Raw genomic sequence first — 20,755 nt, forward strand, 5'->3', positions numbered from 1 at the left:
TCAGATGGTACTTCAAAAACTCTAACCTGCCATTCTGAGTCTAGCAATGAAATGAAAATATAGATAAAGCTCATCCTTCTTGGCCGAGGGGAGAAGGGCAGACTCAAATCTGTTATAGAAAAAAAGCTAGATTCTTGTTAACACTAAATGTGGGCAGTCAGATTTGCACTTTAGCAGCTTGTGATGTAACCATGCCTTAGAGCAGATTACAATCAGCTTCAGAAAGGAATCCATAAAGCACAACTCAAAAAATGCACTTAGGCATATGCGTAAAGTTCAACTTCTGTATTACTGAATTAAGATTCAGCAGTTCCTATTTCAATTCCTTCCAGTTTCTTCACAAAATACTAATCTGAATAAATATAAAAGCAAGTACAATCATGAATAAGCAACAACCTTTTAACTTTTCATCTCCTTTGTGTGATTGGCCAAACAAAGCACAGTTACAATAATGAAAGCCAGACATCTACTGCTGCTGCTGTTACTGCATCTCTGTCAAAAACACAACTAATTTCCTTGGGCCAGAAGCAGAGATAAGGGCAATTACTCTGGCGATTATTTCTAACACTCAGATTTGTCCAAATACTTTCTACAGTTGTCACATACTTACACTAAACCCCAGCTACCTGTGCTACAGCTGGTATGTCTTTACAAGCTTTTCCATAAAGGCTCCCACAGCCAATGAAGGACTGGCATTTTTTAATCACTATAAAGCTACCGTTCCCCCTATACAGCTGCACAAAGCTTTTGATTATTGTCTAGAATGCTTTTTTTTTTTTTAAGAGTCCGCAAATTTGGGGGGCAGAGACTGTGTTTTAATCCATTACTATCTTCTAATAATCGTGCTGAATGTGTTTAGTCTACATGCAAAAAGTAGGAGGCAGTATTTAATTACCACAACAACACTTTGAGATCCTAAATGAAACTACTGAAATGAAAGTCCTAAATGAAAGGACTATTTAAAAAAATTGAATTTGCTCTATTTAACAGACTGACTAAAGCACATCTATGGCACAGACATCATGCTGTTGTTACCCAAGCAAATAAAAAGACAAACACTGGGACAAAAGTCAATTTTATACATGGCAAAACTGAGGAACAGAGAAACTGAAATGACATGTCCAAAGTTACACAAGAATTGACTATGGATTTCTTGTTGTCTATTCCTGTGTCAATCACAAAAGAAACATGCCTCCTAGAGAGTGTTCCTGCAAAACAGTTCTTTGATGGTTTGAATACAACAGAAATATTGTGATAGAATGAGGTGGAACAGTGAGAAATAATGGCAATATACATATAAGTGGTAAAAAGGTATTTTAACTAGGTGTTAGAAAATATGAAAATTGTGAGAAGTGATGTTACTTGCCATTAAACTGAGAAGAGCTAAAAAAAAAAGTATGACTCACAATTCACCCACATGCCAGTTTTTGTTCTATTTTGGAAGCCTAACGAGACTCCTTCTCTAGTCACAAGGCCTCTTTTGCCTCATTCTGCCTGTCAAAGGATCATTTTAAACTCAAGTCATTGCAATGTTATTTCCAATCATGGATATTCTACTATATTGATAGAATTAAACCTGCTACAGAGTTAAGATTCAGCAAAAAAAGTATTTTAACTTAAGAGTATCACTTAGTATGTTCAGGCCACTTTCAAACACACCTGCTGGGCCCGTAAACTTACCTTAAGAGGTACTGCCAGTTTCCAAAGAGAACTCTGTTTCATTCTGAGAAAAGCTGTCACCTTTGTTGCCATTAACGACTACAAGATGCAGCCATGTAGTGACTTCACTGGTTCAGAAGCTCTGAGGCATTTGTTGCTACCTGCATGGCTTAGCAACATGGTCCAACCTACAGTTCTGAGACTAAACTTGTATTAGTTAACTATGCAGCAAGCATCATCCTGATGTAGTTCATGAAATCAGTTTTTGCAGTTACTGAGGCATACAGCTCAAAAGAACAATCACCTGCATTTGTGTCTCTGAGAAGGCTACAAAGCTTGCCAAAACCAGCTGCAAAAATATGGCAATCTGCTGTGAACCCAGGGGACAGATTCACATCTTTTGCACTCACTCAGGGCAATCACTCAGGGCTACCATTTCAGATGATGGGTGCAACGTGCAGAGTACCCAATGATAAGAGCTAGTCTGGAGAACAGGAAAAAACACACTCAAGGCAGTTTAAGACACAGGCCTGCTGGGCTGTGGATTTCTCAAGCATCTCCGACCAGCCAGCAGAGGCACCTCAAGTCCCCTCTCACGCCTGCAAGCACACATGCTACAGGGCCACACAAGCAGCTCTCTTCTCCCTTTCAGACAGTATCAGCCACTTGGAAACCACCCTGACCAGAGCACGGCTTCCCCACGCAACTATCCCCCATGCTGTCCCCACAGTGGGCAGCGCCCCCTCCTCCGGGGGGTCGAGAGGAAAAAGAAGGAAGAACGTCTGACCATGTCCGGCTCCGGAAAGGCGGGAGCCAGGGCCCCACCGCAGGGCCGGCCAGGGCCAGGGCCAGGGCCAGGGCCAGGGCCGGGCCCGCCGCCAGCCGCCTGCCACCAGCCCTGCCATCGCCTTGGCGACCGGGCAAATGCGATTGCGCCACCGGAAGCGACCCGTCGCGCGCGGGGCGGGGCGGGGTGGGAGCGGGGGCGGTGCCAGCCGGCCGGGCAGGTACCCCCCGCGCTGCAGTACCCTGGCCCCGCCCCCGAAGGCCCCGCCCGCCGAAGGCCCCGCCCACTTCCCCTCAGTCGCGGCCGCCGCCGGCGCGGGGGGAGGATGAGGGGGCGCCGCGGCGGGGCTGGTGCTGCAGCGGAAGCCGCGCTCATCTGATCGGGCCCGGCCGTTCCCCGGCGGTCCTCCGCGCCGCCTCGCACCTCGCCGCCGCCCTAGGGCGGGCCGTCGCGGCGAGTGGATGCCCAGCGCCTGCCCGCCGCCGCCGCCTGGCGCCTAGGGGGCACCGCCAGGGCAGAGACCCGCGGACGCCATGGGCTGCTGCAGCTCCGCCGCGCAGGTGAGCGGCTCGCGCCCGCCGCCGGGCCCTGCTGCCCCCCTTCCCTCCCCTGGCCCTGCTGTCCCCCGCTGCCGGCTCTCTTACACCCGCCTGCGGGCGTACTGTCCCCTATGGCTGTGCCCCTCCTCCCCCCGTCCCCAGGTCTGCCTCTCATGCTGTCCCATGGCTGTGCACCCGCTTGTTCCCCCCATAGCCGTGCTCTCTGGTGGCCGTGCATCCCCTTTTACCCCTCATAGCCCTGCTCTCCCATGGCTGTGCGCCACTTTGCTCCCTCCCACCACCGTAGCCCCACTCTCCTATGGCTGTGCCTCTCCTTGCTACCTACACCTGTAGCACTGCTCTGCCATGGCTGTGCGCTCTCATCCCCTGTAACTATACTCTCCCATGGCTCTGAACCCCTTGCTTTCCCTTTCCCCCTCACACCCTGCCAACAGCTCTGCTCTCCCGTAGCTGTGAACCCATTGGTCTCCCCTCCCATAGTCCTGCTCTCTCATGGCTGTGAACCCCTTTACACGCCCCCCCCAAGCCTTGATGCACATAACTGTGTAGCATTTTGCTCACCTCTATAGCTTTGCTCTTCCCTCTTATGGCTGTGCACCCCCTTGTTCACCCCCTATAGCCTTGCTCCCACCATGCTACGCACTTCCACCCTCTGCATTGCTCTGCTCACTGTTCTGTGCGCTGCTTCCCCTGTGGATCAGCATCATCTTGCCCCTTCTTCCCCCAGCCCTGCTATGGCTTTGCAATCTTTGCCATACCCTGCTCTAGTCCCCTGCCATGGCTGCAGCTGCATACTTCCACCTTTCCTATGCCGTCCTCATACTGCCTTGCACTCCTGTCCTATGGCTCTGCACTCCCTCCTCCCCTCTGCCATGCCTCGATGCACCCCGTTATATAGCTCTGCACTCCCTCCCCTTCCCTGCAGCTTTTCCTTTGGGGTCCTTACTGCCCCACCCCTTAGAGAGGAGCCATCTCATGGGAGGAAACTGGCCGTGTCCAGGACCTCCCCCAGGTCCACTGCCTCTGGAAAGGGAGATGGTCCTAATCCCAGTCGCCTTCCCCGCTCCATGGCCAGGGGTTCAGGTGCCTCCCTGCATCCTTTTCCCTGTGTGTGAATGGCCCCATGCACATCTCTTATTTCCGAGCTTGTTTTTTCTTTCTTCCCCCTCCTCCCTTGCTCTGCTTTGCCCTTACTGACTCCTTTTTTTCCCCCCAGAGTGGTGTTGCCAAGCAAGGCACAATCGGGAGCTCCACCCAGTGCTCCAGTTTGCGGCTCTGCTTCCCATTTTAACTTTCCCTTTGAACAACACGACCAGGGCTATACTGTTTTTCACTTGGCTCCTTTCTGAAGGCTGTAGGACGAGTGATCGTGACTAACGCTAAGGCTGTGCTTTGCTTGCTTGTAAATGTTAGTTTCCTTTGGCTGTGTCACTTGCGGTGGCTGAATCCAGCTTCAGGCAGACTGCTTATGTGGGAAAGTCCGTCTCTGCTGTCCCAGATGACTCATCACAGAGATGAGTTTTTGTAGCTCATCTGTTCAGGCAGACTTTTTTTTGTTTTGTTTTAATAAAGGCTCTGTCCTTCCAGTGCAAAACACTGCAGAGAGCTGTCCAGTTGCAATAGGGAACATCCTTTCCATACGGCAAATTTGCTGCAAAGAGGAAGGCAATCAGCTTTATGGTGCATGAAGAAATGGTTTGAATTTCAGAGAGGGAAATATACGCCAAATATTAGGGGAAGATTTTAAAATTATTTGGTCACTGCAGTAGACTGCCAGGGGAGATTGTGGAGTCTGTATTGTTTGAGGTTTGCTAAAAAAAAAATGTTAGATAAACATCTGTCAGGAGTGGCTTAAGGAAAGCTGATACAGACTTGGAGCACTGAGAGTGAAGTTGAGGTTTTGAAGTAACGTTTCAAAGTCTTTTCCAATCTTATTTTCTGTGATTCTTATCCAAATTGCTTTTCTTAAGTGTTTAATAGGCCCTTTCTAGCTCTTCTTTATGAATTTGAATTGCTGTTCACTGTTATGTTCTTTTCTTAAATGAAAATGCAGGCTTATTTGTGGGTAACATTAGATCAAAAGCAGAAGAAATAGAGGATCACATGGTTTAAATATCTGGCTTGTTCATAGGTTTCAACTAACTGATTTTGTTTTTCAGTGAAATTTGTGTTCCACTGTCAGGGCGCATGATGTTAATAGTACGTTACTGAACCTTTCATTTGCTTTCCTTACGTGTGGTAAGATATGGTACAGTAATTGAGTTTTGTATCCCGTATATGTAACTGAAGTATAAAGAATGGTTGTTTATTTAACTCCTTATCCATGAGCATTTGTGTGTCTCCTCAGGAAATCCAAATCAAAGGCTAGTTGCTGAATATTTTATCAGCAACAGTTTTGTCTGGTATATCGATTGGAGAAACCTTGCTACCAACAATACAGCATTACATTAGAGCTTAATGTCTGTCTTATCCTCCCTTTTATCATTAACAATAAATGTTGTGTTCCTCATCTACCATTGTCTTTATATTTCCCCCTCCATTATTTCCTCTTAAGCTTTCCTTGAGCAGGTGTCCATCAGAAGTTCCTTCATATTGCTTCACTTACTTCTTGCTTCTCCCTGTGTATCTTCATCTAAGTCTTTGACATAAGTGTCTCCTCTTATCATGGAGGCCTCACCCTCATTCCTTATGACTTTGTTTTTCAAGTTGATTTCTCATTAAGTTTATTCTTCAGCTCTCTAGCCTATTTGATCTTCATCTACTAATCCCCATTTCTGTTTCTGAGAGAAATGATTACTTCTATTTGGATTTTGCCAGCCATCTTATCTGATTACGGCATCTCCGAGTCCCTTTCTCATGGCTGCCACCTCCTCATCTCATTTGTGATAATGCACCTACCTGTGACTGGGTGTTGAACCAGGCAGGTTTCTTTGATGTCTTCTTCCTAACTCTCATTTCATACTCAGTTATCCTTCCCCCCCTGCCCCACCCCCGAATGCGTTTCCCAGTTTCTTTGCTTTGCAGGCTGTCTAGAGTTCTGCCTTAGGCTTTTTCCTGTATCTCTTCCCCTGCAGAATCTAAAGGTTTCCAGAAGAAAAACTGATTAGAATTGGCATGTTTACCTTTGTTCAGCACTCTTGCCTGCTACTTACATTGATGGATTCTCGTGTTTGCTCTCTGCTTTTCCTGTCTTTAACTGCTTAGCCTGACCCCAAAGCCCCATTCATTCAATTTTTCTGTTTTAATTCCAAATTTTTGGTTTTTACCTCTTGCTGCCATCTTATTCCCTTCCTAATTTTATTCTGAGTTACTATCCTCCATCCTTAAAGCTGACAGTCAACTCTAGTCTGCTTCCATTCTTTTCCAGACTCCCGAACAGAAAAATTTACGTTTGTTGTTGTACGTTCTCTCCTCTTTCTTCGTACTAAATTCATGCCAAACCAGGTTCTGTGCTCCGCTGAAGTTGCCTTCATTAAGATCTCTACAGGCTCCTTCTGTCCAAGTTGCAAGGAGTCCCCTCCTTTCTTACCCTCCTTGATCTCTGCTGCTTTTGATACTATCTGTCATCCTCTACCACTTGATGTCTTATTCTCCCTGGGCTTCTGTAATGCTGTCATCTGGTTATTCTTTACTGCCTTCTACTCTCTGATTATTATTTCTTCTCCTCTACTGTTGTCTGTGCTTGTACTTCCAGTCTTCTTTCCCCCTTTCGTTAACTTACCTCCTATTCTACCAATTTTTTCAACTTGAACTGTTATGAGTGATGTTAACTTAATACAACCATACCAGACTTTCTTCCAGGTATGCTCATTCTTTCCTGTTGTTCCACTGCTGTTTTACCTGTTCAGGTGCTTCAATCTGGAATACTTCTTTCCAGTGTATTTTTTTTTTCCATTTCGGTCTTATTCCATGCTTGCACAAAGTTCTTTCACTTCCCCTGGTGTAGTGTCTTCTGTGATCTACACTTGTTCTTTATCGTCACAACCAGAGTTCTTGTTTACCTGTTGTTCCTTTTCGGTGTTACAACTGTGTCATCCTCTTTGTTTCTTTAGGGGCTTGTGATATTCTCTACTTATTTAGGTGGATTTAGCTGTATTATTTTGTACTTACTATCTCTTGACTGTCACCATCTTGAAGCCTGAGCTTGTTGGGAAAACCTTGTGCAATGTCAGCTACATCTTACAGTTGCTGTCTTATAGCAGTCTATGTGCTCTTCATTAATTATCGTGACCAGATCATCCTAACACTGACTTGAACTGTAGTTGTTTGGCCAAAGTGTGCTGACCTATGAGAGACAAAAACCTTGTAAAGGACAGGAGAAAAAAAACCACCTCTGTGTATCTCCTGTCTTGCAGTGCTGTTGGTTGTCAATACCTTCATATGGTTTCAGCCCACTGTCCTCCTTTGCCATGAGCTTCTCAAGGTGGGTGCTAGGTGCATCTCTTTCATCATGGATCTGCTATGCAGCAAAGCTTAAAAAGTTTCTACTCATTTTCGATACAGGTAGTTTTTTTTGTTGTGCTGTTTTGGAAATGATCTTCTCTTCCTAAATGTTGGGATCTTTTGAGCGAATGGTGCTGAAGCGCTGAGTCGATAGAATAATCAAATTTATTTCAAGTCTTTAGTTTCATTAAAGAAGAAAAATGGAATCTGCTGTTGAGTGGCAATACTCTCTTCCTTTTCTTTTCATTCTTCTCCTTCATTACTGGTACTTTCTGCTATCTCACAGCGTTAGTCCATTATAAAAGTAGATTTGCAGGAGGTAACTGTTGGAGTTCATCACTCCCATGTCACCATAACTGTTAGGCTGTGCTGTAAATCTGTTTTTTTGAAGTAATCCATACAAGTTTTGGGCTTCTTTGGTGTGGTTTTTTTAAGCAAGCAAACTTACTTTACGGTAAGTTTAAGTGGACCTTAAACTGCTTTTTCTTGGAGTAGCTGTGATACAGAATCCATTCTCCCTTCCTGCTCTTCTGCAGTTGAAGTGGCTGATTGTAGTTAAAAGGCATTTGCTTTGGCAAGATGTTATAGGAAACAAGGCAACGTACTGAGGTCTTAGTGTTTGTGCTGGGACTGGGAAATACTGTGTGTGTTTGTTTATTTTATCCTTACAGCTTTGTATGTTAGTGGCTTAATCTAAGATATGTGTGAGAGAAGCTTGAAATCTTGCTGGAAATTGGAGGCATGACTAGGATAAAGCATGTGTTATTCTTGGTGGTTTTAGTGGTGGCCTTGGTTTTTACAAGACTAAAAGAACCTCCCATTATAAGAGGAGATGAAGACAGATCATCCATTAACTTTCCCTTGAGCATCTGCTGTCAAAACAACAGAGAATAAATCTGGAGTTCCTAACTTTTAAAAAAATTTTGTAGTTCTGATGAAATGTCTCTTCTGAGCTGTTACGGACAATACAGATCATTAATTGTACTTTAGCCATATCTTCAGTTGTCAGAGGTTCTTGCAGTCAAATGAATATAGGGGGCATCAAAACATGCCCATTTCATTGTGGGCGCGGGTACGATCATGGAAGAAGACCAGCTGAATAATGGTGTTGATGGGCAGAAGCAGAATGAGTTGTGAATTCTACTTCCAGGAGCTAGGAAGCTTGATTTCCCTTTCAATACATTGACAGTAGATGAAGCTTCCGTTCTAGCCTCTGGCAAACAGATACACTATGAAGGATGAAGCGTACAAGCAGGATCCAAGAACAGTGCTAATGAGTCAGGTATCTCATGAAGTTGTTGACTACTTTTCTGTACTTCTGGTCTGTGAGCTCTATTCATTTCCTGTGAAGCATGAGGTGTCCTTTTACAAATGCTGTCACAAGCAACTGCACAACCTGTGCAAATAATTCCTTTTGATCTTAACGTGGAAAGAAATATTTCAACTACATAGATACTTGTAAGTACTCTTTCAAATTCGTTGAGTTTTTCCCACTGAGGACTAGCTCCTTCTGAAGTTTAGACTATCTTTCAGTTGTGTCACATCTTGAAAGTTTTGAGTAGCACATTATTTCCTTTACTTTGTCAGGTAACTCAAAAGATTGACTTTTTTTTTTTTAAGTGCTTCAAGAAGTGATAGTTTGGATTAAGAACAAGCATGGGACATTGCATCCTTATAAGACATTTTTTTGATAAATTGCGAACAGTTTTGGAAAAGATTTATTATCTTGCATTTTTAATAGTGAATGCTAAATCCAAAGCATATGTTATTGTAATCTAATTGGCATCTAGAATGCTGTCAGACATCAGACTTCTAGGTTAGTAATTGTGAGTGTATATTCAGTATCATCCAACTGACTGCTTTTATTTTTCATTATGAAGAAATGACAGTGTTTGTTATGTAGTGAAGTTGCCAACTGTCTTTATGCTGTTTACTCTAAAGGCGAGCTTTGCACTGTGCATGCCTTTTTCTCCTTTGGGCTGACTATAATTTTTGTTCCTCTGAACTTACCTCAGTGGTTTCTTTTGTGAAAATCAAAACTTGCAAACCAACTTGACAGAAACTGTGTTTTTGTTATTTTGTATTTGAATCTTTCTCATTTGAAGGAGCTGTTGGAAAATTGTGTAAATCTTATGCTTTGCTTCTAAAAAAAGGTTATGCAGAGTGTTGCCAGGTGACTTCTACCCGCTGACTAAACTGATTGCTAATTTTTACCTCTATTTGATGAAACTAGAGAGAGCTCTTTTGTGTATAAATTTTAGAGAAAGAGTCTGTGTTGGTGAATATATAATAGAGTTCTTTTAGGTCTTCTAGCCACTTTAAAGTTTCACGGATTTACGAAGTAAATAAATTTCATTGCATTGATTGGCCTCCTGTCCCTAGGCCCCCTCTTTTTTGTTGTTGTTGTTTTGTTTTTTTTTTTTTACTCTTCTAGGTAAGCAAATTTCTAATGTGGAATAAAAGTGTAGAATTGTATGACAACAGCCTCAAGAACATCTGTATACATATTTAAGAAGAGAGAAGAGTCAACGTAATTTTGTAGTTCATCTTTACAGTCCTAAGATTAATTTTCTTTGCTTTAATATGATTTCAACAGCCGGTGTGCAGTGCACTGCAAGAATAGGGGATGATTGCAGTATATAGGAAAGCTGAGATTCCATACTGCATTTTTACATGCTAGTTTCTAGCTGTTGCTGTTCTAACCAGTAATATTGCTAGAATATGGTGGAGGGTCGTGGTGAGCAGAACATGGTGACTTGTGCCTGGTATCCTCTCTTAATAAATGTGATGTAGTTAAGCAGCTGCTTTCAGCAGAAATGAACTCTGGCCTGTTTTGTTATGGTTTTGTTTTAAATTGAAACCACTCTTCCTGCTCTCCAGATACATTATTTGACTGAGGAAGAGACCTCTGAATGTCGTATATGGATCCACAGAAACAAAACAGGAAGCCCATTAAAGTATTTTGTTCAAGGTCATGATAACCATGTCCTGGGGATGCTTTGGCAGACTCCCTCTAGTTTGCTATGAAAAACTGCAAAATAATTGCCTACTTATAAGGAAGTATGCTTATGTAATAAGCTAAGGGCTTGACACATTACTTCCCTTTCCATTCTACTCCCACCCTTTCTTCCATAAATCAGATAGAGCCTTCTTAGCATTGGTTCCTGTTAATCTAATACGCTTTCAATGTCGTCAAGTACTGCCCTCTTATTGTAATCCTGAGTCATTTTCTTTCTTCTTATGCCAGAATTTTGGACCTGTAAGTCAAGATTTTGTATGTAAGAAGCTATGTAAGCGCTGCCCCTCCTCACCGCCCCCCCCAAATGTAAGCTTAAAGTTTTTCTGATCTTCGTTAGAGGAAACAGGGAAAAAACGTTCTGAGACGTTTTAATGTGCTGATGACATCCTTTAAATGTAACTGAATATGGCTATTGGCTTCTCGATTTCCAACATAGCTCTGTCTTTCAGCTTTCATACACAGTGATATGGAAGAATTCACGCCGCCAATGTATGCAACAGTTAGTTCCTAGTGTTCAGTGTAGTGCCACAAGGACCATGTTTGTGTTGGCATGTGCGAATATGAGCCTATAACCTCGCAGAACCCTCCACCAAGTAGGCCTTTGCTTTTGAAAGGTAGGAAGTTCTTCTGCAAGGATTGTAAATGCAATACAAAAATACATGATTTTATGATTTTCAATTGACAAACCCATTTGAATGTAGGATGCATTTTGAAAGAATGCTTAGCAAACTGCTATGAATGTCTCTAGTAAGTGGCAACATCGTTATTTTTCGCAGCAGTAATGTGCTGGCAATGAGCTCTTAAAGAGCTGTGATGTTTTTGGTCTTGAATTCTGGCTTTAGACACTTTAAAAGGGTGAAAAAATTCTTTTAGAGAAAATTACTCATCACACACGAAGAAAGTGCAAAGAACAGGGGCAGCGTTTTTTATGGAATGTCCTTCATCTTCTGTGAAGAACACTAATTAGAGAGTTCTGCTGTGGCTTTTTTTTCTTCTGCTAGTGTCACACTGTGATAAAGCTAACGCATTTGGAAGCAAAGTGTATATTGTAGTTGGACAATCTTTTACTAGTCCGAAGTTTGAAAATATTTTGTAATTTGGGACTTGCAGTCTCATAGTAAGAATAAAATCTGAGAATCTGTTAAACAGGTTGATGTACAAGTAGAAGATTCAATGTGATGAAGTGCAAAATATCTTCAAAAGTGAACTTGGTTTTGGGTTTTTTGGGTTTGGTTTTTTTGCATGACTGCTTTTTATTAATGATTAAGAACCATGGAAGTACCAAACATGCATTGAAATGGATATTTTAATCCCCTGAAAAATATTACTGTGATATTTGTAAAGTGTCCTTATTTATTGCTGTTTTCAAATAAGTACTTAACAACATGTAATGAAGAAAAGAAACAATAACTAAATATTTTCAGGGTTAAAAACTGGGCTTTTGTCTGCAGGTGGCCTTATTTCTAAACTCCAAAACCTCAGCAGGTGTGCTGTTCATGTCAGCTCTTTATTTAATCAGCTGTGTTATGGTTCAGGATAAATATTTAAGTTGTAGACTGAGGTGGAAGCATGTACTAAAGGAGTTTTAGAAGCAATGTTTAATATGTGTTGACTGAAAAGATGAGTGGAAGATGATATACAACACAGCATATATCAGATTCATAAGTGAAGTCTCCACATGCAAGTTTTCAGGGTAAACGTCTTTATATTACACCATCAATAATGTTGTAAGTGCTGTCTTATGTGCTCTCAATTTTGTTTACATTATGTTGAAAACTCATAAATACTGTGTGTGGAGTATGAGAACATTAGTGAAGTAGCAGGTGTGGACACATTGAACTGGTGGTATGCTTAGTCTCTGAAGAGAAGCAATGTATAAATTCATTACCCTTTGGTGGATAACTTTAAAGCAATATTGTACCATCAGAAAACTTTTCCGAGCAGGAACTGAGTTTTGTACTTACAAAGAGCAGATGCATCTTTTCAGTGGACAAGGCGTCGGAGAACAAGTGGTGATGTGGAGTTATTAGGCAAAGAAGGACATGGGTGCTTATATGTGAAGTACTGCAATGTAGCTCTCGGTAAAATCCAAAAGCGTGACTAATGTCTACTTTGCAGTAAATTGAAAAATGAAGCATTTTGGAATGAGATTGAAGCAGAAATTCCGTAAAAAGGGGTGTTAGACACCACCATGATTTGCATGTTCTGTAATGCAGTCCCTTTTGGAATTGCCCAGAGGCGTTTGGGCTTGTTATCCAGAGGATGTTGTCATCGTGGAGGGCACTTGTAGGGAACAGTGTGTATTGTGTTCCTTTCTTTCTAGAGACGACTGCCACTTGTAGCTGTAATGGTATTACAGAGACAAGCTCACTTGCCCCTGGAAGTGGGAGACGTAGCTTCGGTTCTGTAAGTCTAGGGGAATTCAAGCGTCTGCCTCCCAGGAGAATGCTATCATTGGCAGGCTCTTTGGGGTAGGAGCAATACTGCTCTTCCCCAGAGGCAGATCCAGGACAAGTCTACACTAAGAGTTTTTTTGGTGTATTTATGGAGATATTTTTATTGATACAGCATAGTTCATTCTTCCAGGGAACTGGTATAGTTTCGTAGAGTAAAAGTCTGAGTTTGCTGGTGTGTGTTCCTCTTCTAGTAATGGAGGCATACCAGTAATTTGCTGTATAATATATCAGTTTTATTGTGAACCTGAGAGAATCATCTGAATTCTTGATAAACTGCAGTAAGCTACTGCTTGGTGCTTTATCTGAACACCTGTAGGTCATGCACAGGAAGTCTGTAGGTAATGGTGAGTGTTTTAACTAGGGCAACTTCGCGCAGCATTCTTAGGCTTCACGGTGCAGTAAACTAAGGGTTTTCTATAAAAAATTGTAAGATAGTTGATGAAGTCATGAACCAAAGATAGTTTGAACACTTCAAGACTTTGCTTTGGACGCTTAAACAGAGTGCATTCACCACATGAAGATTTTATATAAAGAGCTAGTTTACTTTAGTTGCTACTTCTGTTCTCACAAGTGTACTTGTGTGGGGAAATGAGTGTGGGTTTGGGGGGGGTTAGGTTTTTCGGGCTTTTTTAGGAACAGTGTCATCCAATCTTCAGAGTAATAGAAGATCCTAGAATAATTACAGACTTCATTCTCCCTAGAGGTAGCAAACACAGACCTTCATATGGGCATTGTCAGGGACTCTAGGCTCTGTTTATTTGTGAAGGTGGTAGAAAATGTCCATGTCTTTTCCCTCCCTCTCAGTATGAATTCCTTTGTGCAGCGTATTTAACAGGTTAAAAGTTGCCTAATGCTTTTGTTTGAAAATGTGGAAAAACTTGCTAGATTTTAAGTTTATATTCTGATGTTTTACACGCTTGTTCAGATCACTCATTATCTACTAAGTTGGCTATGTATGCAGAGAAGTGCTCTGTTTTTCATGAAGTAGTTACTGATTCATGTTTATAGTGAGACACACCTAGTCTACACCTGTAATTGGTATGACATACGTTTTAACCACTTTGTGGTCAAAATATAGTTCAGATGCAGCATACTGGTCATCTTACTGCAGTTTAACATTCATAATGAAAGGAGAGGAACAGCTGGTAACTTAGTTTGATGTCAAAATGGCTGCAGCTGCTTATGCAATAGGGGACTTATGTCTTGCTTTTAGGTTTCAGGTTAGAGCGATCTAGAAATATCCCCATGCTTGGGGTCAGGACTCTTTTCCTCTTCAGGCTCTAGAATTAAGATCTGTTCAGAGGTGGAAGAAGTTTCATTAGGACAATATACAGTTGCTGTTAGTTCCTCTCTTAACAGCTGAATAGTGTAGAAAGGTGTGCTATGTCTTGGACAGAAAAATGCCATGCTCTCTGATAAACTGGAGAATTACATTCTTATGTTGGAAACATTTTGGTAAACTACTAAATTATGGTTCCTCTTTTTCATGTGTGGTATGCTTCATGGTAAAGGCCAGCATGTGATTGGGACTGTTCTTTAGCTTGTAAAGATACGTAAAATGAGTAAAGAATCAGCTCCTTAAATGGTCATTGGGAAATGCTGATAAATGTTTCAAGAACTGTCTTTTTTTTGGCAGTGTGGGGATGTTTCAATAGCATGTGAAGTTGTAGTTTTAAACTTAGCTTGCAGGACAACTTCTGGACTGGATGTCTTCTTGGTAGCAACCTCTTTAACCTGGCTTGGCCGTTGCCCAAGGAGAACTCAAGAGTAGACCATGCCTTACATGTCATTTTGTGGTATGCACAGTATTGCAAACGGACACACCAATTCTGAAACATCGAACTTGCATTCTAGGTGTAAAATGACTGTATTATGTACTCACTGTGCTATTGGAATAAACTGAATGCTATTCATACAATGAGTTGAATCTGTGGTACTTTATCAGAACCAGCCTTCCTTCTAGGAAAGGTAGGTTCTGCAGGACTTGGTGGCAGTTTCCCACAAAAGATCCCGGTCAGGATGAGTATCCTTTTTTGCCTCTAAGGGCTGTTTATTAATGCTGTGTGCACACTGTGGCTGTTTGTCGCCTCTGTAGATAGATAGCTACACAGTCATTTCTGAATTCCTTGATTTACATATACAAACAGCAGTCATTTCTATTTACTCTCCTGTATTGAGCTACAGTCACTCATACTCTGAATCTAGATGTTACATCAAGGTGATAAAACAACAGGGAATTGAAAGGGGGTGTAGTTAGATGAATGTGGTTCTTAGGATGGGGTTTTATAATAAATTATCTTAAACTGCCACATCAATAATAATATCCCTGAGCATTTTTAAAAGTACAATAAAAACTGACCTTTCATTTCAAAAGAAAAAAACCTGAAATACTTGCAAACCAAAATTTTCAGTATCTTCTTATCATTATTGAAACTGGTTAGAAATTGTAACAATGAATATTCCAAGTTTTTCTACAGTGACTCTGCAGAGCAAAAACCCCTAAATTAATTAAAGCTGTTTGAAAAGTTAACTTACACAATCCTTTTGTAGTAATTTAAACTGCTGGTAACTTCTGTTTCAAATATCTTTGGCACAGATTACACACATTTCATTCCTTCAGGAAACTACTTGTTCCCCCCCAAATAACTCTTAAAAATCATTGATCCAACTTAGCTAATTCAGCAGTGATAGTTGATTCAAAGATTGAATTGTGTTCTTGTGAGCTTAATGAAAGACTGAGGTCAAACTGTTGCTGCAGAGAAAGGGACTGTAACAAAAGCTGAGTGATTCTTAAATATCAGAAAATCTAAATGTGATGGGGGGGGGGGGGGGGAAGGAATTGTTTCCACTGCATGAAGAACTATGATTTCCCTTCGTTAGATACCAGAGGATCTGATTGTACTGTGCCAAAAGACCAAAGGAAATCAATCTTAACTAGTTCCATGGCTTCTAGAACTATCGATTTGTTTTTTTAGCTGGGTTCTGTGCTTAAAAAACAAAATAAACTTATGTCCCACTGAAAAGAATAGTCACAGACACCATTTTGAGGAACAAATGGGAGTTCAGATATTCATGCATACCAGTTTTTGTAATTGACAGCCTAACACAACAGTTCTATGAAAGGAAGATGCATCTTAAATTTTCTTAAATTTTGTAAATGATCTTAGGGAAGAAATCTTTGTAAAGGGCGTGCAGTTGCTTTCGTGATTGAGATATTAAAACTTGGAAGGTGGATGTAATATAGAAGGGAGACTAAGGGCCAGAAGCGGTTAAAAATTCAGTGTGCATTGGTGAGGGGAGAGTAGTGGATGGATTTATTTTGTGAATTTTTACAGTCTTTAAGGAAAGGTCAAATAACGAATGAATGTAAATGGTGAAAGCAGTGGTGAAGCTTCCATACACTAGGTCTGTGTCTGGCAGTACTGTAACCCACCAGTTGAACCAACGGAAGTTTCAGAAATCATAAGTGGTCTGAAAAGTCTTATCCTTAAAGCATGGTATGAGTTGTTAAGGGGGGAATGGGCCAAATACTGAAGTGCCTGAGTGTGCTAGGATCTGAAAAAACTTTGTAAATCTAGGCCTGATTGTTTAGATGGATGAGTCAAAATGCCATGTCCTGCATTCAGTACTCAACAGGAAAAAAGTGGCCATTTCTAAGCATAGAAAATATGAAAGCTTATGGAAATGTAAAGCAAATGGAAAACTGAATGTTTTGCAGCATCGTTGTCTTGTGTTAGAACCAGGTTGAAAGAAAAAAGGAAACTAAACCAAAAGGATTTATTGCTTTTTAAGAGGGAATGTCAAAATTATTAGTGTGCATCTTTGTTTAAAAACTATTTCAACTTTTCTGTCTTATTTTCTGTTATTTTTTACTTGAAGTGGAACTGATTTAAACCAAATGCTGAAGTAGAAGAATATTGCGTCACTAAGTTTCATCTGCATGTAGGGTTTTATCTAGCATTTCTTACAAGTAGGGGTAATAAACAATTTGTCCTGGATGTGGACTTTCCAGAAGTTTGGAGCACCTGCACTTGGAAGCCTTCTCTTGAGCCAGAATGGCATAGCTCATGTAACTGGTATCTCATGAAGTTTAACTCAGTTTGGCTTTGCTGGCTGTGGACATTGCTTTAAAATTTTGTGTTCTGTTGGCTTTCTTAACACTGTGTATGATAGTCCTGGAGTTAGATTAGCAGTTTGCCAGACTGCTCTTGCTCATGACTAGTGAATCTTCCTATAGGATTTTGATGGGATCTTCATCCTGGGTCTCTTCTGAGATTTGTTTTGGGCTGAAAAATGTGAGGGTTGTATTTGTTTGTTCTGGTTTGGTTTTATTTTTTGTCCTTGACTACCTCAATGAAGCTATGACTGTATTCTTACAACCTGTGTGTTCATATGCAAATCAGAATAGTCCTATACTCTCCAGTTGCTAGCTTAAACTCACTAGCCGAAGTAAAGCCTAGAGTCTAGCTTCTCCCTGTGTCTCCTTTTCATCCAGTAGATGTTACCCAGGCCAGTTATTCACTGAGTTGTCCTTAATTCAGCCCATCTGTCTCGGTAGTAGCTTCATTTTCTTCTTCCTGAAACATACAATCCGATCACCATAAGATTTTAGGATTTCTTTCTCCTGCCTTTCTCATGATGTTGCAACATCCTCTGTTGATGGCAAATTCCATCTTTATCCTGATCTTATTCACATCTTTGCTACTTACCCACAGCTTGATTATCCATATATATAATACTGCAGATGTTCTTTACTTGGCTTCTTGCTTCAGTCACATCACTCCCAAATTGTACATTGCATGAGACATTTTATGTTTAAAAAAAAATTCTCAGTAACTCCTTGCATCTGTAGTCTCCTGCTGACATGCCGTATTTTTACACTTTTTTGTGCTCTTATGTGTGTGTTGCACTCTGGTTGGGGCAGATGAGTGCTTGTATGGTAGCATCCAGTACAGCTGTTGCAGTTAACAATGAAAGTGGTAACTGTTGGTTTTGTGCTATGCTGATACCTGTAAAGAAGTATATTACAGTATGCAGAAGAGACCTAAATTCAGACCTGCTATTTGGTGCTGCAAAGGTATATTTTGAAAGTGGCAGGGAGAAAGAAATCTGGAGGAGGGGGTTTCTATGTTTGTTTTGAAGTGATTGGATGCAATGAATCCCAAGAAAGTAGCCCCTTTTTATTTTGTGTTTGCATACAAGTACTTGCTGTCTTGAGACTATGTAGCTCTGAATTCAACTAGAAAAGCCAACAGCTAATGTGCTGGCATTCTTCACACTTCTCTTCTGCAAGAGAAAGCCTGACTTTAGACTTCCAGCTTTCTAGGTGTGGAATTAAGACCTAGTTGTAAAATTGTGCTGCACCCAACAGTTCTGATTTGTTTTTGAGAAGCATTGAGTTTGCTAAGTCTTCTGCAAAATGGACAGACACAAACTTCTGAACACACTCATTTGGGTTGTTGAGTAAACAACTCTTAAAATCAGCGCAGAAGAGCTGTTATGGGCAGGAAGAGTGTTCCCAACCTGCTAGTTTGTCTTGGAGAGACAGGCTCTTTTGCCTGCTTTCCACTCTTGACTGATAGTGCTCCTGATTCTCTGTGCTGTCGTAACAGTGCACAGGTAGTCCTGAGCTTTGTTAATGGCAAGAATATCCGTAGAGAGCATAGCATAAATTACGAAAGCTCTATTTTAAGAGAAGACTTAAAATTAATAAAATAATTTAAAAAAATTTTCTTTTTCCTCTAGATTACCTAGCTTTCTTGCATCAGCAAATACTGAAGGCTCTTAAAGTGTCTGGAGGAAAGGCTGAGATCAGTAGAAGTACTGATTTAGGATGGCAGGCAAAGCATGTCTCCTAAAATTTTATGGTATTTCAGTTACAATGGAGACAAAGCATAGTTTCCAGACTGCAGAACAAACAACATTTGTTAGACCTTATGTTGACCATAAATTAGCAATTTGTGCTGCCCAAGCATGAATATCACGGTCTGAGGAAGCGTCTAAGGGTATTGAGTGCACAGGGAGCAGTCACTAGAGAGACATAGACACCAACATCAAAGATGAGGATGAAGTGCTGTGAAGCTATGGAGGAAGATTCAGTGGGAATCCAGAATACAAGGAAGCAAGTGAGAAGAAAACAGCAGGTAGATCATGGCAACTAGCTTGGGTTATAGCAAGATCTGGGGAGAAGAAAGATTGGACAGGCTACTGGAGAAGGGCGTTGTTCTAAATATGTATAATTTCATATCATGTTAGTATGCTAGGTGGTTAAATTGAAGGTTGGTAAGTATCTAGTGCTTTTTGAGTTGCCTCCAAGGGTACTTTTTGTTTAAAATACCTTTTTTTTTTTTTTTTTTTTTAAATTATGTTTTGGAGCAGAGTAAAGACTATACTTACTATTCTGTAAGTAAATACTTACAGAATTAATTCCTCTGTATAACCTTCTAACTGTGTGCTACACCATGGCATTTCAAGTTTCTTTTTGACATATAAATTGCAGTCCACTTAGTAAATAAAATGGATTACTTATGGTAACCGTGACTAGTCAGACAACCTAAATCTTTGCCAGAGCTATTCCAGAGGATGTCCAGTGGCTTTTAAAAATCGTATTAAAAGATTTTGTTTGCAGGTGGTACAGAAAGGATAAAAAAAACCCCAACAAAACAAACAAACCACACTATGCGGTGCATCTTAGTGCTCCCTCTTTTGTCAAGGGCAGTTTACTCTTAAGGTGCAGCTATAGCTGAAATTTATCTCTACTGTTCGTAAATAAATCTCTAAAGAATCTAGAGTTCTTGGAGTGGATTTAGGAATAGGAAGCATGAAGCTGTACATATTTCATGCAATTATGGTTATGCTAATTATAACAATATAAATGTCACAATCTTGTTGTAAATGTTAAGTTTGAATAGTGTGTTAGTTGTAAGTGTGAACCACCAGGATCAGAAGACAGTTTTGTTGAATGAGTGTAGTAGAGTGCATAATGTGACCTTTTAGCCCCTTTCACTACTGATTATTGAGTAAAATAAAAAGTTTGACTGTTCAGAACTCAGAGTAAATTTACACAGTTTGAATTAAAAATATAAATATAACATCTGCAAGTGGAACTTCCTTAATACAAGATTGCAAAAGTAGCATGGAATTCCCTAATGCAAAGCCAGACTACTTAGAAGACTGTGCTTTTTGAAGCATGGTGCCTGCAGGATTTAATTTATATTGTACCCAGTTTGTAGTTTTCTAATGGTAGTATTTGAAAAGGTTGCTTTATGCTTGTGAATTAGCAAAACCCAAAGTCACGAATACCAAAAAGCCACCTTGCTAATATCACGAGTTACATGCTATAGCTTTTTTTGATAAAAATCTGCAAAAATACATACTGGATATAAAAGCTGTCGGTGTTTCATCAAACCATTCTGTTTTAATTCAGTACTGACATTTGCTACCTTGTCAACAAAGTCTTGAAGATGCTTCAGAGTCTTGAGAGGAAGAAGAAATTAAAAATTTGAATAGGTTACCCCTTTTGCTCTGTCTCTGAAGAGAGCTGTTCTGTATTCTCCCTATATTGATCTCCTTTTCTTCCTCAAGTATGAAAACAATGTGTGCATTTTTTGGGTGTTAGTAGACATATGTAAACAGTTAGTATTTGGAAACTAATTGAAAAAGCTTGTCTGTGTTACTGTGTATTTTTAAAAGTAGGTATAATCAATATTTTTGTTATAATAAACAAATTCTGATAGAGTGGTTAGTTTTGCGCTACAGCCAGTGCTCATTCTTTTCTTAAAATCATTCTGTTCTTAAAACATTTTGTCTAGGTGGCAACATGACTGTTTTT

At 40.7% G+C, this 20,755-nt stretch overlaps 1 protein-coding gene across 4 annotated transcripts in view; it reads left to right on the forward strand.

Annotated features, from left to right (window-relative positions):
• The first annotated feature begins 2,901 nt into the window (after positions 1 to 2,901).
• SLC44A1 (solute carrier family 44 member 1) overlaps positions 2,902 to 20,755 on the forward strand; it is a 73,239-nt gene continuing 55,385 nt past the window's right edge. For 3 of the 4 annotated variants that reach the window (XM_050912663.1, XM_050912662.1, XM_050912660.1), the window contains exon 1: positions 2,902 to 3,006. In XM_050912663.1, the coding sequence (XP_050768620.1) occupies positions 2,980 to 3,006 (27 nt within the window). In that variant the 5' untranslated portion in view covers positions 2,902 to 2,979. Of the gene's footprint in view, positions 3,007 to 12,105; positions 12,162 to 20,755 lie in introns of those variants that run through there. The other variant, XM_050912661.1, reaches the window with a different exon arrangement.

The sequence above is a fragment of the Gymnogyps californianus genome, chromosome Z, assembly GCF_018139145.2.
Source record: "Gymnogyps californianus isolate 813 chromosome Z, ASM1813914v2, whole genome shotgun sequence".
Lineage (NCBI taxonomy): Eukaryota > Metazoa > Chordata > Aves > Accipitriformes > Cathartidae > Gymnogyps > Gymnogyps californianus.